At 42.1% G+C, this 18,839-nt stretch overlaps 1 protein-coding gene across 1 annotated transcript; it reads left to right on the top strand.

Moving 5' to 3' along the window:
• Positions 1–11,270: 11,270 nt before the first annotated feature.
• LOC143559207 (uncharacterized) lies at positions 11,271–13,530 on the top strand. The gene is made up of 3 exons (XM_077047862.1): positions 11,271–11,471; positions 12,272–12,535; positions 12,628–13,530. Exons 1-3 carry the CDS (start codon positions 11,280–11,282, stop codon positions 13,288–13,290), a joined length of 1,119 nt encoding a protein of 372 aa, XP_076903977.1. The 5' UTR covers positions 11,271–11,279; the 3' UTR covers positions 13,291–13,530.
• Positions 13,531–18,839: the final 5,309 nt, after the last annotated feature.

Here is an 18,839-nt window from a genome sequence, read left to right as displayed (position 1 = left end):
AACGCACCGTTTACAAGTGAGTAATCTCGTACTTAATCCCCTTTTATTTTTAACGTTTTGGGATGTTCATGTGTTCGTACAACTTGAGTCTTAAACTTGTTTATGAAATTTATGTGGCAAAACCCCATGTGTTATGGACGTTTACTTGGCTGTTTATTTGTATGTGTGAATCATTAACCGCTTTGTTCGGCCTATTCCGAAGTTTTCATGGATCCATTAGATGAACACGGGAGACCTATCGTTTACGGTTTTCTTGTTTTGTTTACACATGCACGTATGATTTATTTGTTTTTGTGCTCGATTGGGAGCACGGATTGAACTATGAGCTATGATCTATTTAGGCTTGATCACAATCTGATTACACCCTATGTTAAACCCCAGTTAAGCACATGTTGCGCGCAGTGTTAGTTATTATCTATTTATATCTATTAAACTTGATTTCTCACCGACACGCAAGTGTTGACGTTTTATTTTAACACATGTTCAGGTTTGCTGTAGCTGCTCTTGGGAATCTCAAGGACACGTAGGATGTTTTCTTTTCTTTGGACCTAGATTAAAATGTAACAAAACATTATGTTATTTGAATATTTTAAGTTATGATATGATTTATGTTACTTTACGATTTGTGTCCTGCGCGTGCGCAATGAAAATGTATTTATTAAATATTGACACCCAAATAGTGTCACGAGTAATGAAACAATACGTGGCGCCCCGATGTATAATCCGCCATCGGTCGGGGTGTTACAGATTGGTATCAGAGCTCCGTGACTTTAGGATAGGTGGTTAGACGTAACGACCTAGAATACCTAAGAGTCCCTTCTCGCGCATGAGAAATATCTCATGTTTGTGCGCTAATTGTTATTTACTCGATATTTATAAAATATGCTTGCGCATACGCAGCACATGATTTCGTGTTTTATCCGCGATCTTTCGATTTTTATTGTTAAATTTCAATTTATCTCTTTACTTACATATTCGTTTGTTGTTGGGATTTGGCATTGAAAATCCGAAAAGTCATGGTGATACATGAATAGTTGATTTTCAATCCCCAATTAACTTTATGTTTTAAATTGAAGATTTGAAAAGTCATGGTGATACATGAATTGTCAATCTCCAATATTCATTTACTCGATAGTTTAAATTGAAGATTTGAAAAGTCATGATGATGCATGAATTGTCGATTTTCAATTCAATTTCATTACTTGTATTAAGTTTACATTTAAATTCATATTTTACTTCAAAATTTGATAGCATTTAACTCCGCGAAACAAGCTTTACGACGATATACTTTGCGCTAAAACGATTTCCCATACCAAGATATTAACAAAAATTAAAACTTTTATAGAATGCCTCCGCTATCAGCTCGCCGTCATTAGAGGAGAGAAGCCGCGCGCAGACGAATGCAGCAACGTTCCCAGGAAATGGCCGCCGCAATAGCCCAAGCCTTAAACCAAAATAATACCAACCCCTCCGGATACAATATTAAATCATTTAATGCGGGTAACCCTCCGAAATTCATAGGGCTTGAAGGAGCCACCGTAATGCTCCAATGGCTCGAGAAAATTGAGAACACCTTCCTCCATACCCAATGCCCTCCAGACCGACGAACCTTATATGCCTCAAGTGTCATAGAATCAAGGGCGCTTACTTGGTGGAACGGAGTAGCTCACGCGCGTGGCGCAGAGGCTGCTTCTAGCATGCTCTGGGAGGAATTCAAGGAACTTTTGACTAGAGAATTCTGCCCTCCCAACGAAATAAAGCGCCTTGAGGAGGAATTTTGGAACTTGAAGCAGTACAGTGGCGAAGCGCGCGAGTACGCTACGCGCTTCCACGAACTAAGTTTGCTTGTCCCGCACCTAGTTACCCCTTCCCGCCGAGCCATCGAGAAGTTTCTTGGGGGTCTCCCCATGGAAATTCAAGATTCTGTATGGGCCAGGAACCCAGCAACCCTCTCTGACGCCATCGAGTTGGCCGCTGTGCTCAGCGACAACCATGTCAGGGCAGGAACCCTGTTCCTGCGGGGAGCCGAAAAGACCAAACTCACCAAGACTGTCCCACAACCAACAGAAACCAAGCCAGAACCCTCAAACCGTAACAACCTCAAGCGTAGGCGCAGACCCAATCATCAAACCTACGCGCTTACCAACCCGCTCGTTGTCCAGCAACCCGCCTACCAACCTCTAGTATACGCTTCTAACCCACTGTCAACCTACCCAACACCCCCTGTAGTTCATAACTATGCCTTAACCAATCCCGCACTCCTTGCCCCGTCAACGAAGAAACCTTACACAGGAAACCAACCCTTTTGCCCAACCTGTAGACTTCACCATCCAGCTCAAGTCCCGCGTCGACAATGTAACCGATGTGGCCGTACTGGTCACACTGCTGAGAACTGTAGAGTCCTTCCCGCCAACCCAATCGCGCAAACACCACCAACTTACCCGCTAAACCCACAACCAACATACCCTAATCCACGACCCAGGTCGTGCTATAACTGCGGTGACCCCAGTCATTTCCGGAACGCGTGCCCGAGACTGCAAGTACAAATTACGCAAGCTAATCCGGTTAACCAAATTTCAAACCAAGTGACGCGCGGACGAGCTTTTAATATAACCGCGCACCAAGCGCAAGCGAATAATGACGTGGTTAATGGTACATTTTTACTTAACGGACAATATGCATCTATACTTTTTGATACTGGCGCCGATAGAAGTTTTATTTCTCGCGCATTTGAACAAAAACTTGCGCGACCGCGAGTAAACTTAAACGAAAACTTTTCAGTTGAATTGGCTAATGGTGAAACTATTTTAATAAACTCCGTGATCAAAGATTGTACGCTTAACCTTAATGAACATGATTTTCTAATCGACCTCATTCCCATGCCTCTTGGAAGTTTTGATGTGATTATTGGAATGGACTGGCTCTCGCAAAATCGCGCCGAAGTAATCTGCGCCAAGAAGTTGATTCGCATACCTCGGGAAAATGGTCAAGATCTTCATATCTACGGCGAGAAACCATTTAACGGTCTTAAACTTATGTCATGCTCTGAAGCCCGAAGACTTTTGCGGAAGAAATGTGTCGCGTTCTTAGCTCATGTAGTCAAACCCGATGAAGGAAAGAAGAAACTTTCTGAAATCCCCATCGTGCGTGACTTTCCTGAAGTCTTTCCCGATGATCTTTCTGGTTTACCTCCCGCTCGGGAAGTCGAGTTTCGTGTTGATCTTGTCCCTGGTGCATCCCCCGTAGCCAAATCTCCTTATCGACTTGCACCCGCTGAAATGCAAGAATTAGCAAGTCAACTTCAAGAGTTGACCGATAAAGGATTCATTCGCCCTAGCTCTTCGCCGTGGGGTGCTCCGGTGTTGTTCGTTAAAAAGAAAGACGGTTCGTTTCGCATGTGTATCGATTACCGCGAGCTGAACAAGCTCACCATTAAGAACCGGTACCCCTTACCGCGTATTGACGACCTCTTTGACCAACTCCAAGGTGCCTCTTGTTTCTCCAAAATCGATCTCCGTTCTGGCTATCACTAGTTGCGTATCCGAGAAGAAGATATTCCCAAGACTGCTTTTCGAACCCCCTACGGTCATTTTGAATTCTTGGTCATGCCCTTCGGTTTAACCAACGCACCCGCTGTCTTCATGGATCTAATGAACCGGGTGTGTAGGCCTTTCTTGGACCAATTCGTGATCGTGTTTATCGATGATGTTCTGGTGTATTCCAAAACCAAGGCCGAGCATGAACAATATCTTCAGTTGGTGTTGCAAAAGCTTCGAACTGAACAACTCTATGCCAAACTCTCCAAGTGTGAGTTTTGGTCTGATGAAGTACAGTTTCTTGGTCATGTTGTAAACAAGATGGGTATTCATGTCGACCCATCCAAAATTGAAGCAATCAAGAACTGGATTGCACCGTCCACTCCTACCGAAATCCGTTCCTTTTTGGGCTTAGCTGGTTACTACCGGCGATTCATTTCGAACTTCTCAAAAATCGCCTTGCCTTTAACAGCATTAACGCACAAAGGCAAACCGTATATTTGGGGCTCGAAGCAAGAAGAAGCCTTTCAAACGCTCAAGCATTTGTTGTGCGAAGCTCCTGTTCTAACATTACCAGAGGGTACTGACGACTTTGTCGTTTACTGTGATGCCTCCAACCAAGGTCTCGGTTGTGTACTTATGCAACGAGGCAAGGTTATCGCTTACGCGTCAAGGTAACTCAAAATTCATGAAAAGAATTATACGACTCACGACCTCGAACTTGGTGCAGTTGTATTTGCCTTAAAAATCTGGAGACACTACCTCTATGTGACTAAGTGTATCATTTACACAGACCATAAAAGCCTTCAGCACATTTTTGATCAAAAGGAACTTAACATGAGACAACGCCGATGGAACGAACTCATCAGCGATTACGATTGTGAGATCCGATATCACCCTGGAAAGGCTAATGTGGTAGCCGATGCGCTCAGCCGCAAACCCAGTCAACTCAACTGTATCTTGCCGCGCACGCAGCTTCGTTTCGCGCCGATCCAAAGCAATCTTGAATCGCGCATTCGCGACGCGCAGCGCGCATCGATCAGCAAAGGCAACCTACGCGACGAGTTAGCGTGTGGTGTAGAAGCGCATCTAGTCCCTAACCTGAATGGAATTCTCTGTTATCTCAATCGCATCTGGATCCCCAATGATGAGAATCTTCGCTCTGTCATACTGAGTGAAGCACACAAAACTCGGTATTCCGTTCATCCTGGTGCTGACAAAATGTACAAAGATTTGCGCCTTTCTTATTGGTGGCCTGGTATGAAAAAGGATATTGCTGTGTTCGTAGCTAAATGCCTAACTTGTGCTAAGGTAAAAGCTGAACATCAACGCCCATCTGGTTTGCTCGAACAACCTGAAATTCCTACGTGGAAATGGGAAAGTATAGCAATGGACTTTATCACCAAGTTACCCTTGAACGCAAGCAAACATGATAGCATTTGGGTAATAGTGGATCGATTGACCAAGTCTGCCCACTTTCTGCCCATTCGTGAAACCTACCGTGTTGAACAACTTGCGCATCTATATGTCAATGAAATTGTCTGCCGTCATGGTACTCCCTTGAGCATCATATCCGATCGCGATGGCCGTTTTATATCTCGCTTTTGGAAATCTCTCCAAACTGCGTTAGGAACTCGTTTGGACATGAGTACTGCATATCATCCTCAGACTGACGGACAGTCTGAGCGAACCATCCAAACCCTTGAGGATATGCTTCGATCTTGTGTTCTTGATTTTGGAGGTAATTGGGATTCACACCTACCTCTGATCGAGTTCTCTTATAATAACAGCTATCATTCCAGCATCGGTATGGCCCCATTTGAAGCACTTTACGGTCGAAAGTGCCGCTCGCCGATTTGTTGGAACGAAGTGGGTGAAGTTCAACTCACAGGACCCGAACTAGTTCAAGAGACAACCGATAAAATCGCCAAGATCCGTGATCATCTGCTGACTGCCAGAAGCCGACAGAAGAGTTACGCAGATCGCAGGCGGAAGCCTCTCGAATTTCTAGTTGGTGATCTTGTTCTCCTCAAAGTGTCGCCCTGGAAGGGTGTTGTCCGCTTTGGGAAGAAAGGTAAGCTTGCACCTCGTTATGTTGGTCCGTTCAAGATTCTTGCGAGGGTGGGAAAAGTTGCCTACAAACTGGACCTGCCGCCCGCGCTCAGCAATGTGCATCCAACTTTCCATGTATCCAATCTCAAGAAATGTTTAGCTGACGAGAACCTCCACATACCACTTGATGAAGTTCAAGTTGATGAGTCTATGCATTTCGTTGAGAAGCCTGTTGAGATTATGGATCGCGAGGTAAAGCAAACCAAGCGCAGTCGCATCCCTATTGTCAAAGTTCGTTGGCAGTCCAAGCGCGGAGCCGAGTTCACTTGGGAAAGGGAAGATCAGATGAAGATCAAGTACCCGCACCTTTTCTCTGCGCAACCTACTTCGAGATAAATTTCGGGACGAAATTTCTTAAAGTAGGGGAGACTGTGACATCTGCCCAATTCGACCCGACCCAGGTACCCGTTTTCGAATCCGATTCTTTTTTTTTTTATGATTTAAAAGTTGATTATTAATCTTTGTAAATTTAACATTAAATAAATTATATATATATATTTTTATATTACTTACTAATAATAATAATTTCCTTTCCGCCGTCCCGCCTCTTTCTCTTTCTTGTCGCCATCCCGCCTCCCTTTTCTCTCTTGTCGCCGTCCCGCCCCTCTGTTTAACCCTTAAGCCTAAAACCCCTTTTTCTCTTAACTCTTTGCTTGTCCTTTGGTTCTTCCCGCCTAAGGATGTCTGCGCAGCTCCACGCGCCAGACTCCTTACAGGGAAGCCTGCGTGAAGACCAGCTGTTCCTGCGATACGCGAGGCGAACTGTTCCCTCGGCGCGCTAAGGATTGTAGTTCTTCCCGCAGCGCGCGAAGGATTGTAGTTCTTCCCGCGGCGCGCTAAGGATTGTAGTTCTTCCCGCGGCGCGCTAAGGATTGTAGTTCTTCCCGCGGCGCGCAAAGGATTGTAGTTCTTCCCGCGGTGCGCTAAGGATTGTTGTTCTTCCCGCGGTGCGCTAAGGATTGTTCTGTCTGCCTTCGCCCTCGCGCTCGAGCCTTCTCGCGCTAGGCACTTAAGTCTTTTCTCCAGTTTAAGCCAGCCTGTATGCTTTTGAAATATCTTATCTTTGGTATGAGCACTGTAGGTCAGTTCCGACATCTGTCCGAAAAGCCACTTTCGGCGCAGCATGCGCACCAATCCTATTGGTTGACAGAAAAAGTGACTAACATAATCTTTTGAAATCTTCTTTTGCATGTCTTGAACAGTGCTTTATCTGACACCTCCCATGCTTTACCTGCAACCTGTCAGCTTTTCCCCATCCCCTGCAGCTGCCGGCATATCTTTTGATATCTTTTGCTTTTGGTTTCTTATGCTTTTTAATACCTTTTGCTGGATTTGATAAGATCTTTTCCCCTTTTCAAGGGATTGTGTTCCCTTGGGTTTTCCTATAAATTAAGCTAATTTCTTGTCTATTAACACTACACACACTACACTTAATCTCTCTCCCTTTGCTCTCTGCCCTAGTTACTCAGCAGCCCCAATCCCTCTCTCTACCTCCGTCTTCTCTTCTGTTCTGCCCAGAATCTCAGTAAAAATAAATATATATACCCTGTTTTAATTTATTTAACTAACAAAAATCGATACTTACTGCATATATTCAAAACATAAAAACCAATCGTTAAACCAATAACCTCTTATTTATAGGTTAACTTGTGCTTGTTTAAAATTTGGATTCTTGCATTATCTTTCAACGCACCGTTTACAAGTGAGTAATCTCGTACTTAATCCCCTTTTATTTTTAACGTTTTGGGATGTTCATGTGTTCGTACAACTTGAGTCTTAAACTTGTTTATGAAATTTATGTGCGCAAAACCCCATGTGTTATGGACGTTTACTTGGCTGTTTATTTGTATGTGTGAATCATTAACCGCTTTGTTCGGCCTATTCCGAAGTTTTCATGGATCCATTAGATGAACACGGGAGACCTATCGTTTACGGTTTTCTTGTTTTGTTTACACATGCACGTATGATTTATTTGTTTTTGTGCTCGATTGGGAGCACGGATTGAACTATGAGCTATGATCTATTTAGGCTTGATCACAATCTGATTACACCCTATGTTAAACCCCAGTTAAGCACATGTTGCGCGCAGTGTTAGTTATTATCTATTTATATCTATTAAACTTGATTTCTCACCGACACGCAAGTGTTGACGTTTTATTTTAACACATGTTCAGGTTTGCTGTAGCTGCTCTTGGGAATCTCAAGGACACGTAGGATGTTTTCTTTTCTTTGGACCTAGATTAAAATGTAACAAAACATTATGTTATTTGAATATTTTAAGTTATGATATGATTTATGTTACTTTACGATTTGTGTCCTGCGCGTGCGCAATGAAAATGTATTTATTAAATATTGACACCCAAATAGTGTCACGAGTAATGAAACAATACGTGGCGCCCCGATGTATAATCCGCCATCGGTCGGGGTGTTACAGCCACCACCATATTTTTGTGTCTGTGAACAAGAGATCCTGGAGATTTCTTAGCGGTCACCTCCACACCCCCAAAAGTCATTGCAGATCCCAACCAGCCGGAGAAGAAGATCAAGACGTGGTTCGTTCATCTCGAAATCCGTGGAAACATCGTCATGGATCAGGTCAGATTCATCTCGTGCTTCGATATTGGCGCTATCCGTGTGACGGCAATGAACCACGCTTCGCTTCTCATCTCGGCCCTCCGATCTGTTCATCAATATCTCGGGTCTACGGTTTCTTCTTTCAGATATGTTCTATGGAAATCCAAAAATCCGTAGATCTAAAAAATACTTCCAGATCTGGAAATACACAGGAAGAAATACCACCGAACCTTTGGGGAAAACCCTTAGATCTGTGTTTTTTCTAAGTGAAATATACCAAATCTAGTTATGATTTTTTCAGATCTGGGTTCGTTTGAGCAACAGTCACACTTCATATTCATAGATCTATAAATCCTATTAGATCTGTTGGTTTTACATAAAACCTACCTGATGTGGATATTCAAAATCTCTAGATCGTGCGGGTCGCATGCGCGCTCCCGGCGATCACTCTACGCCACAGCGGGTCGCATGCGCGCTCCCGGCGATCACTCTACGCCACAGCGGGTCGCATGCGCGCTCCCGGCGATCACTCTATGCCACAGCGGGTCGCATGCGCGCTCCTGGCGATCACTCTCTGCCACAGCGGGACGCATGCGCGCTCCCGGCGATCACTACACGCCACAGCGGGCCGCATGCGCGCTCCCGGCGATCACTCTACGCCACAGCGGGTCGCATGCGCGCTCCCGGCGATCACTCTACGCCACAGCGGGCCGCATGCGCGCTCCCGGCGATCACTCTACGCCACAGCGGGCCGCATGCGCGCTCCCGGCGATCACTCTACGCCACAGCGGGCCGCATGCGCGCTCCCGGCGATCACTCTACGCCACAGCGGGTCGCATGCGCGCCCCCGGCGATCACTCTACGCCACAGCGGGTCGCATGCGCGCTCCCGGCGATCACTCTACGCCACAGCGGATCGCATGCGCGCTCCCGGCGATTACTCTACGCCACAGCTCACGCATATCACATGCTCATGAGGACAGCCAAAACCTATGCTCGTGGCGCATATCACATGCTCACGCATCACGCATGCTCACGCGTATCACGTATGCTCACGCATACCACATATGCTCACGCATCACGTATGCTCACGCATCACGTATGCTCACGCATATCACATGCTCACGCATCTCATATGCTCACGCATCACATATGTTATTGGGCTTCACGTATGCTCATGCATATTAGATGCTCACGCATCATGCACGCTCACGCACCACATCTGCGCGTGAGAATAAAGGAGACATTGCGCAGGCCGCGCGTAAGCGACATAACAAATGAACAGTCTAATCCAAATCAGGATAAGAACAACCATGATTGTACTCACATGGCTACGTGCCATACTTAAAGGTTGGGAATCCTCATAATATCCCATATGGCTACGCGCCATACTTAAAGGTTGGGAATCCTCATAATATCCCATATGGCTACGCGCCATACTTAAAGGTCGGGAATCCTCATAATATCCCATATGGCTACGCGTCATACTTAAAGGTCGGGAATCCTCATAATATCCCATATGGCTACGCGCCATACTTAAAGGTTGGGAATCCTCATAATATCCCATATGGCTACGCGCCATACTTAAAGGTTGGGAATCCTCATAATATCCCATATGGCTACGCGCCATACTTAAAGGTTGGGAATCCTCATAATATCCCATATGGCTACGCGCCAAACTTAAAGGTTGGGAATCCTCATAAACCCATAGGCCTCGCGCGCAAGCTTTTATTATTCTTATAGCTCGTAAGACGCCTCGCGCGCAGGCTTTTATTATTCTTACAGCTCGTAAGACGCCACGCGCGCAGGCTTCATTATTCTCATAGATCCGTAAGTCGCCTCGCGCGCAGGCTTCATTATTTTTACAGCTCGTAAGTCGCCTCACGCGCGCAAGCTTTATTATTCATATAGCTCGTAAGACGCCTCGCGCGCAAGATTTTATTATTCTTATAGCTCGTAAGACGCCTCGCGCGCAAGCTTTTATTATTCTTATAGCTCGTAAGACGCCTCGCGCGCAGGCTTTTATTATTCTTACAGCTCGTAAGACGCCACGCGCGCAGGCTTCATTATTCTCATAGATCCGTAAGTCGCCTCGCGCGCAGGCTTCATTATTTTTACAGCTCGTAAGTCGCCTCACGCGCGCAAGCTTTATTATTCATATAGCTCGTAAGACGCCTCGCGCGCAAGCTTTTATTATTCTTATAGCTCGTAAGACGCCTCGCGCGCAAGCTTTATTATTCATACAGCTCGTAAGACGCCTCGAGCGCAAGATTTTATTATTCTCATAGCTCGTAAGACGCCTCGCGCGCAGGCTTTTATTATTCGGCGTGCTATATCTTATTCATGCTAGTGCACCATCATTATCATAAAAACCACAACTCGTCACCATCATGAAGAAAACCTCCCAAAACTCAAAGACAATAAAGATAAGGCCGAAGAAAAGGGAAAAAACCGCCTCACGCCCTAACACACCTCATAAAGTCCAGCGCTCCACCTAAACGCTTGCGCGCCCAGGAGCAACGCTGGACTTGGGGGGCTTGTAGGGGTATGGTACTAAACCCGGTTTTACGACCCTAAATTTATTATGTTTGGCTTATTTTATTATATGGACTAATACAATGTTATTGGGCTGAGGGGGTTTTGTGGAGGTAACCCTAACTGGGCTAGGCCCATTAGGGTATCATGATGGTGGCCATGAGGCTCCCTATATAAGGAGGTCTCCACCTCCTTCCTTATTAGGGGTTGGTCATTCTCAATAAGAGCCACCACCATATTTTTATGTCTGTGAACAAGAGATCCTGGAGATTTCTTAGCGGTCACCTCCACACCCCCAAAAAGTCATTGCAGATCCCAACCAGCCGGAGAAGAAGATCAAGACGTGGTTCGTTCATCTCGAAATCCGTGGAAACATCGTCATGGATCAGGTCAGATTCATCTCGTGCTTCGACATAACCGGGTCAGATAACATGATTACTGAAAGAGAGCAGATAACGTAAGTGTTTGATCGTGGGAAGTTGAAGTTGGATTGAGTAAGGTAAGGTAAGGTAAGTAAAGTAAAATGGAACATTTTAAGTCGCGAAGCAACGATTACTTTCACTTCACAAACCCTCATGATGATCTTACTGACTTCGATGATGATGCATCACAATACTACGATGATGATGATGATGATGATGATCGCAGTTGTGATTTTAGTTTCCACACCTATCATCCCCTCGGGATTAATCGACCAACTCCTTCTAATTCCCAGGTAATAATAATAATAATAATAGTTCGTATATGCTCTCTGATAACTAATTTTGGATTATGTTACTAGCAATAATAAAGCATGTAGCTCATGTACCTAAACTTGAATTGGACATTCAATTAGATTATGCTTACATTTCTTTGAACCTTATCAACCCTAATTTAAAGTTTAAACCTAGAGGTGTTATTCCGGTAGTGCTTTTGGGTTCCTCGGGCTTGAGAATTTTAAGTCGATAACTGAAACTCAACCCTAAATTCTCCCGGTTTTTTGGGTTTCGAGCATTTGACCTGGAAAACTTAAAACTAGAAAGTAAACTTTTTTTTTCGAACGAAACTGAGAACAGATATGAATGCGATCGAACAAAAGCTTCTAGAGTCAAACGAACTTGAAATCGATCAAATAAAAACTTGTAGAGTTGTTGTCGAAGAGAAGTTGAAAAGTGTAAAATTCATAGAATTAGTAGAATAAATAAGCAGTTAAGAGTTTATAAGTAAAACAGCCACAGAACTTGAAATCGATGGAACGTCAATCCAAGAGTCAAATGAATCTGTGATGGAATACTAAGCGAATGAACGCACACTATTAGGATGGGTATTAAGCGCAGAAGGGGTTATTCGGGTAACCCGAAACCCTGAAACGAGTAACCAGTAACTGAACCGAATTAGAACGGCTCGGGTAACGTGAATTTGGGTTCCATGGATACAACTTGGTTCGGGTTTCTGGTTGCGAATAAAAGTGGCAGGCGTATTTAAAGCTCATGAAACCTAAAATCCTAACTTATCTGGTATTGGTTTATTCTACAGACAAGTGGTGTGATGAACCGGAATGATATTGTTGAATTTGTGGCTTTTGACAATGAGGCATTGATATGTCAGTTAGATAATACAATGAAGAACATATCTGATAAACTTAACCACAAAATTGAAAGTATTGGCACACAAATCTCTCACCTAGAGGATGAAACTTGCAAGCTTGATAACCATGTGGAGGATGTGAAGAACTCTGATGAACGGTATCATGGGACAACTCACAGGAAGCTGAGGTGGATGCAGAGTATTTTACAAGAGGTTTTGATTACTACATACTTAATGTTACGGTTTCATTTCATATTGGTTTCGTAAGTATATGATTTTTAATATTTTCGTTTAATTCGTGTCAGGTGCAAGACGGTGTTCTGTATTTGAGAGATAAACATGAATTATCCGAAACACAACTTCAGCTTAATATTCTTCATGGTTCGATGAGGGACAAAATTAATATTGCCCCATCGTCATCTTGTAATACACCAATTTATAATCGACAATCAAACGAACTAAATTTGCCACAAGCTGTTTCGTATCATCCAGTAGTCTTCCAAGCTCATGAACTTACAGCTCATCAATATGCCATTCCGCCACATCAGCAATCCCATACACCTCCCCAAAAGAAACCAGACCTTCAGTTTCCACATTTTGCATATACACCTGAATTTACTAGTTTTTCCAATACTTGTGTTCATGGTGAATTGTCATCTTCATATGAAACTTCACATGTGAAACCTGTTGAATCGTTTCTGCATCGCCAAGAAGAAAGTAGTAGAAGTAATTACATTAATACCCCTGTATCCCAAACACTGCCTCATGCGTTACCAACTGCCATTGATGTGATAGAGGAATCAAGATCCGACGAGAATGGGGATACATTTCCAGTAGATGATGTAGTTGACATGGTCACAGGAATGGGTTTCAGGCGGGACCTTGTAAGAGCTTGTGTGAGAAAACTAACTGTGAACGAGTCTCGTGTGGATCTCAATTCAGTGCTTGATAAGATGATGAACAAGTGAAATGATATCCTGGTAACCCGTTCTTTTTAGCTTTTAATATATGTTCCATAGGCTCTATATCATTTGTATAACTCCAAATGATCTGTGAATAATATAGTGGTTGCATAATCATGTTATAGTTTGTCATCACATGTGAATAATCAATAATGTAATTTGCTTAACGACCGTGTGACTGTACATATGATTATTTATAAAAGATCATTGAAATCCAAATCTCTATCTTTGACACAAGACTTCATAAGCTAAGGACATTAGGCTGATTATTTGAGTGACCTTGTGATGAATAATAAAGACTAACTATATTTGTGTGTTTGATAAATAATAAAGAAAGATGGCATAAAGAAATGTGAGTGTAAAAAAGGTGTTTTGTGATGATGTTATATAGTTGACATAATAATAATGTATGAACATGAAGGGCACTTTAAGGATGTATGTGTGAGTGGATCTTGCTTTTAGTTACTTATTATAGGGTCAAGACATGACCCCTAAATCAAGACTTGTATCTTGAAAAGATTGTGCAATCTTTCTTCTTTTCCAATCTCTCACTTTTTGTTTCAAGATTGAATCTAGAAAAAGGGTATGCCACTACTCAAGGTCAGTAACCTGTACTATTTATGCATTCCAGCTTATATTCTGCTGCACTACAATTAATTTGTAGCATTGCTGAATGCTGATGGAATTTAGGTCCCCACCGCCAGGATTTGTATAGATTGCTCGGGCTCGACTCGTAAGAAAATTTTCCAAGCTAGAGTTTGGGTCATATATTATTTGTTTCACTCAGTAAGAAAACTCGCTTGTTATTCAGCTTGTGCTGATTTGGCCTGTTTAAACATTCTAGCCTAGTTTCAGCTCTCGATAGCGCGCTTGAATCCATTTGCATTCTTTTATGCTCTTGGTGCGTTTTTGTTTTTATTTTGTTATTTAAAACTTGTATAATTAGATATCGTTGTCAACTTGTTACTTGAGACTTTAATGAAATGAAAACTCTTTTTGAGTTGAGAAAACCCATCAAAACCCAATGCAACAATTAATTTTATTTTTAATTTTTTTTAACATATGTAATATGTAATTATAGTTATTACAAAAAAGAAAAAAAACTTTTGCAGCTAATTGTTACACATATACAACACATGCGCAATCCAAAAAGTAACTCTAATTCCAAAAGATAATAATCAAATTTTTTATTCACTTTTAGCATCTACCACACGAACCCACTTGATTAATTATACATCAAACAAACTCACTACCTAATCGCCTTTTGGTGATTTGGTGTTGGAGCTTTTACCCAACCGACCCCTCGTAAAACCAATCCAACAAGAACGCCTAAAACCACCACCTAACTAGGCAAAATCGTTCCATTGGGGACCCTCCAAGGTTGTTTGAGGGCTGGAAGAAGACTGGGAAGATTCTGACAAAGCCACACGTCATCTTGATTTGGCAATCTATGGGCAAATGAATTGATGGCGGTACTCATGGTTTGATATGAGTAATTTATAAAATCTAGGGACTAAAACCGTAAGATCATATCATAGAAACTATTTACGTAATTTTTTCAAAAGACGCATACTAATTTTTTTTAAAAAAATAATATGCTTATCAAAATACGAGCTATCTCGACTTAAATACGAATTAACTGACTACTCATAAACCCAAATTGATGTTGGTTATGTTCAGTCTGCATGTTGACCAAAGGGTCCTTGATATACTGGTATCAAGGTGTGTAAAATGGTTTTCCTCCCCATAAGTTTATAAGTTGAGTCCTATGATGGACAACAATATATATTTATGAGCGAAATTAACGAGTGTGCGCTAGTGAATAAAAAATATCTAATCTTTAGTCTCTACTCTTTAGTGACCACCTTGGTGAACCATACAAACATTTTGTATATACTTTTTTTTGCTAACTATAAATAAAGTAACGTTATTAAAATACACTTGAATAAACTGGTTTATGACAATTTGTGGACACCTCACCCATTTAACTAATAAATTTCTTTTCATAAGAAACACACCCAGTGAGACTTACCTATGGCCCATGGCCCCCCGAACCCCACTATGGGCCCCCCGAACCCCACTGTTTTTCCCCAGTGGTGTAAATTTACTCATTTTCATATGAAAACTTTGAGCCTAAGATTTCCGTCACTAAATACACGTTTTAACTTAGATTTAAAATTAATGAATTTAGGTTCCAAAGTCCAAACATAACCTTTTATATACAGACAATTACCCCTTTGTTTTGTGTAGTTTTTTATTTCACATATAAAATCTTATTGTGATGACACATAAGTGATACATACTAATAATTAATGATTTGAAAGTTGATCCATGCTAACATCTTGACTTGAAAATTGCCTTTGGCCACGTGAAGGGCATGCTTGCATAGAGCCGTGACCACCTTATGGACAGGACTCGGTCCCAATAACTATCATCCTTTTCACACATTGATGCATGTGGGAGGCCGCTCGTAGCACAGGTGACACCACCCGTAGGAAGGGTGCGACTGGGCATTCCACTGTGGTGAAGATGTTTGTATGTAAAGACTTTGTTCGTGCCAAAATGGTAAGGATCGATCAATAATTTTAATTACATTTTCTTTCTTTAATTTAAGATGTCACTTGTAGTGCTGTATAATATGTGTTTAAATGATGCACATCACATATGTTATTTTAAATAATTTTAGACATAATTGTAGTTGGGTAGAATAGCTAAATATGTAAAATTTTGTTATTTTAAGAAACATAATTTAAAAAGTGGAAATGTGAGATTTGTAAGACCCCCGTACTGGGCGCGTTTTGGGTTGTTTTATGATGGATAACGCAGGGGTACACCGCCCCCCCTGCGTTATGTTGATTTTTTTTGTGCGTTGTATACAAAACGCGGAGAATGGCACACTAATCAAAAATGAGTTCCGTTACGGGTGCGATTAGCTCTCCACCCCCTGTTTCAAAAAGAGCATATATCGAACGAGATCGTGCCGAAGCCAACAACCGGTTGATGGCGGATTACTTCTGCGACTCGCCGAGATACAAGAACCCGAAGACCTTTAGGCGTCGTTTTCGTATGTCTAAAAATTTATTTATGCGCATCACCAATTATTTGGAGCGTGAGTTTGATTACTTTCAGCAAAAGCCTGACGCTCGAGGGACGCTAGGATTCACGGCTATTCAGAAGGTTACATCAGCCGTACGCGTGCTCGCCTACGGAAACACGACCGACATCAACGACGAGTATTTAAAGATGGCCGAAAAACAACTCGGGACACCTTGGAGTATTTTTGTTACGGTACGTTTTGTTTTTTTAAATAGTTTATCACTTGTTTACTGTGATCATTTATTTTATAAAAGTTTTGTAAAATATAGGAATATTTAAACTATATGGACCACATTATCTGAGAGAGCCCAACGTTAACGATCTACAACGTCTTTACGAGGCACATACAAGGGTGCATGGTTTCCCTGGCATGATAGGGAGTGTAGATTGCATGCATTGAGAATGGGCTAATTGTCCAACTGCATGGCGAGGTCAATGCACACGAGGTGACCAGAAGGGACCAACGGTCAGCCTTCAAGCGATCGCTTCATACGACCTTTGGATTTGGTCGGCATTCTTTGGTGTTCCCGGTTCCAACAATGACATAACCGTCTTAGAGCAGTCTCCTGTGATGGAGAGTTACATATCTGGGACCGTTCCCGTCGCTTCGTTTTGGGCTAACAATAACTTCTACCATCATGGGTACTATCTGGGTGATGGAATATATCCAGAGTTCGCGATAATCGTTAAAACATTCAGAGACCCGATGGATAAAAAAGACAGTATTTTAAGAAAGTGCAAGAGTCTGCGAGAAAGGATATCGAGAGGTGTTTTGGTGTTCTTCAACAACGATGGGATTATGTTAAAAACATCCTTGTCGTCTGTGGTCTTTAGAAAGAATGAGATGTGCTATGTATGCGTGTATCATAATGCATAACATGATCATCGAGGACGAGGGAAGAGCAATATGTCCAACTTTCATACCGGACCCGGATCCACCACGGACTCCGGCAAATATGGAGCAACGACTCAAAAACTCGGATTCCATGCGGTCAAGAGAGATACATAACGCACTAAATGAGGATTTGGTCAAACATCTTTGGATGTATCGGCCTCTGCCTGGTGACACGATGATCAAAACGAGGGCAACAATGAAGACGATGATGAAGACAACGACGGAGATGGCGAAGACGATGAAAACGACGATGAGGACGACGACGAAGAGGGCAAAGACGACGACGAGGACGACGACGAAGATTTTTTTTTATTTTCTTGTAATATTTATTTAATATATTTGATTATTCTTATTAAAAAAAAAAAGTGTAAAAGTGACTGGGCGCCACGTGGCGCATAATGCCTGGATGTGGAGAGTTATGACTACAGCATGTTTTTGTAAAAAACCATAACTCTGACTGGGCGCCACGTGGCGCATAATGCCTAGTAGTGGAGCTTTATAACTACACATGATCTAAGAATGTTTGTACAAGAATGGATAAAAAATGAGTAATCTGGAAAAACTAGAGGAAATGTGGAGCTGACTTGCCACGTCTATAGGTGATTTTTGCCCTAACCAATGTGGATAGTCTTAGATCATCCCTGATAACTGGATCATAAACATCTAAAAACGTGTCTAATCTGCTGCGATCCTAAAAAAACCATTCATTCTTATAAGATATATATATATATATATATATATATATATATAGGATGCAGTTACTGTACGTTAATGCTTAACGTACGGTAGGTACGCGAGACGCTCAAAGGCAAAAACCTAAAACTCTCAGAAAACGCTCACAAAACTTAAATGCTCAAAAAACGGTCTTTGCGAAAGAAGTGAAAAATTGATTGATTAACAATCCAAAACTATATTTTTTCGGTGAATAAATGATTGATTGGATATGTATTGACGATTTCGAGATGTTTGGATGTGATTTCATGGATCGATTCATGAAAAAATGAATTCGCGTACGTAATGTACGCTAAGACATTATTGTATTGGATCTTTTGTAACATCCCGAAATTTCTAAAGTAATATTTATTATATTATTTTGTCGGGTGAAATAAACGAGTTAGTGGAACGATAATAATAATAGCATATATGAAGACTTAGTAGGATAATTAGATGGGATTAGATATGGACCAAAAGGAAATATGGGCATTCGGTCCATGGGCTTAAGGAAGTATAAATACCCCCTTAAACCCCAATCATTTCCATTCCATCCATTTATCCATCCTAATCTCTGCACACTCCAAAACACACACAACCCGAACCAAGATCCAAAGCCGAGGACCCGAGCTCGTTGGTGCTAGATCGTCGTGACGAACCAAAGCAACAAGACCAGCTCGTGTTCATAGTTCGACTCATTTACGGTACGTTTATATCGAGAACTTGTTCGTTTAGGTTTGGATTAGTATAGAAATGATAGATTTGTGTTTGTATGGTAAAAACGAATCCAACAAAGCTAAACTTACTGAAAATGGTTATGATTTGATGGGTTAATCGATTGATAAAAGAACCC

The sequence above is a fragment of the Bidens hawaiensis genome, unplaced genomic scaffold, assembly GCF_021521415.1.
Source record: "Bidens hawaiensis isolate Kalapana, Puna unplaced genomic scaffold, B.hawaiensis_p1.1 tig00019791_1, whole genome shotgun sequence".
NCBI classification, from domain to species: Eukaryota; Viridiplantae; Streptophyta; class Magnoliopsida; order Asterales; family Asteraceae; genus Bidens; species Bidens hawaiensis.
This window is presented reverse-complemented; position numbering and strand designations above follow the sequence as displayed.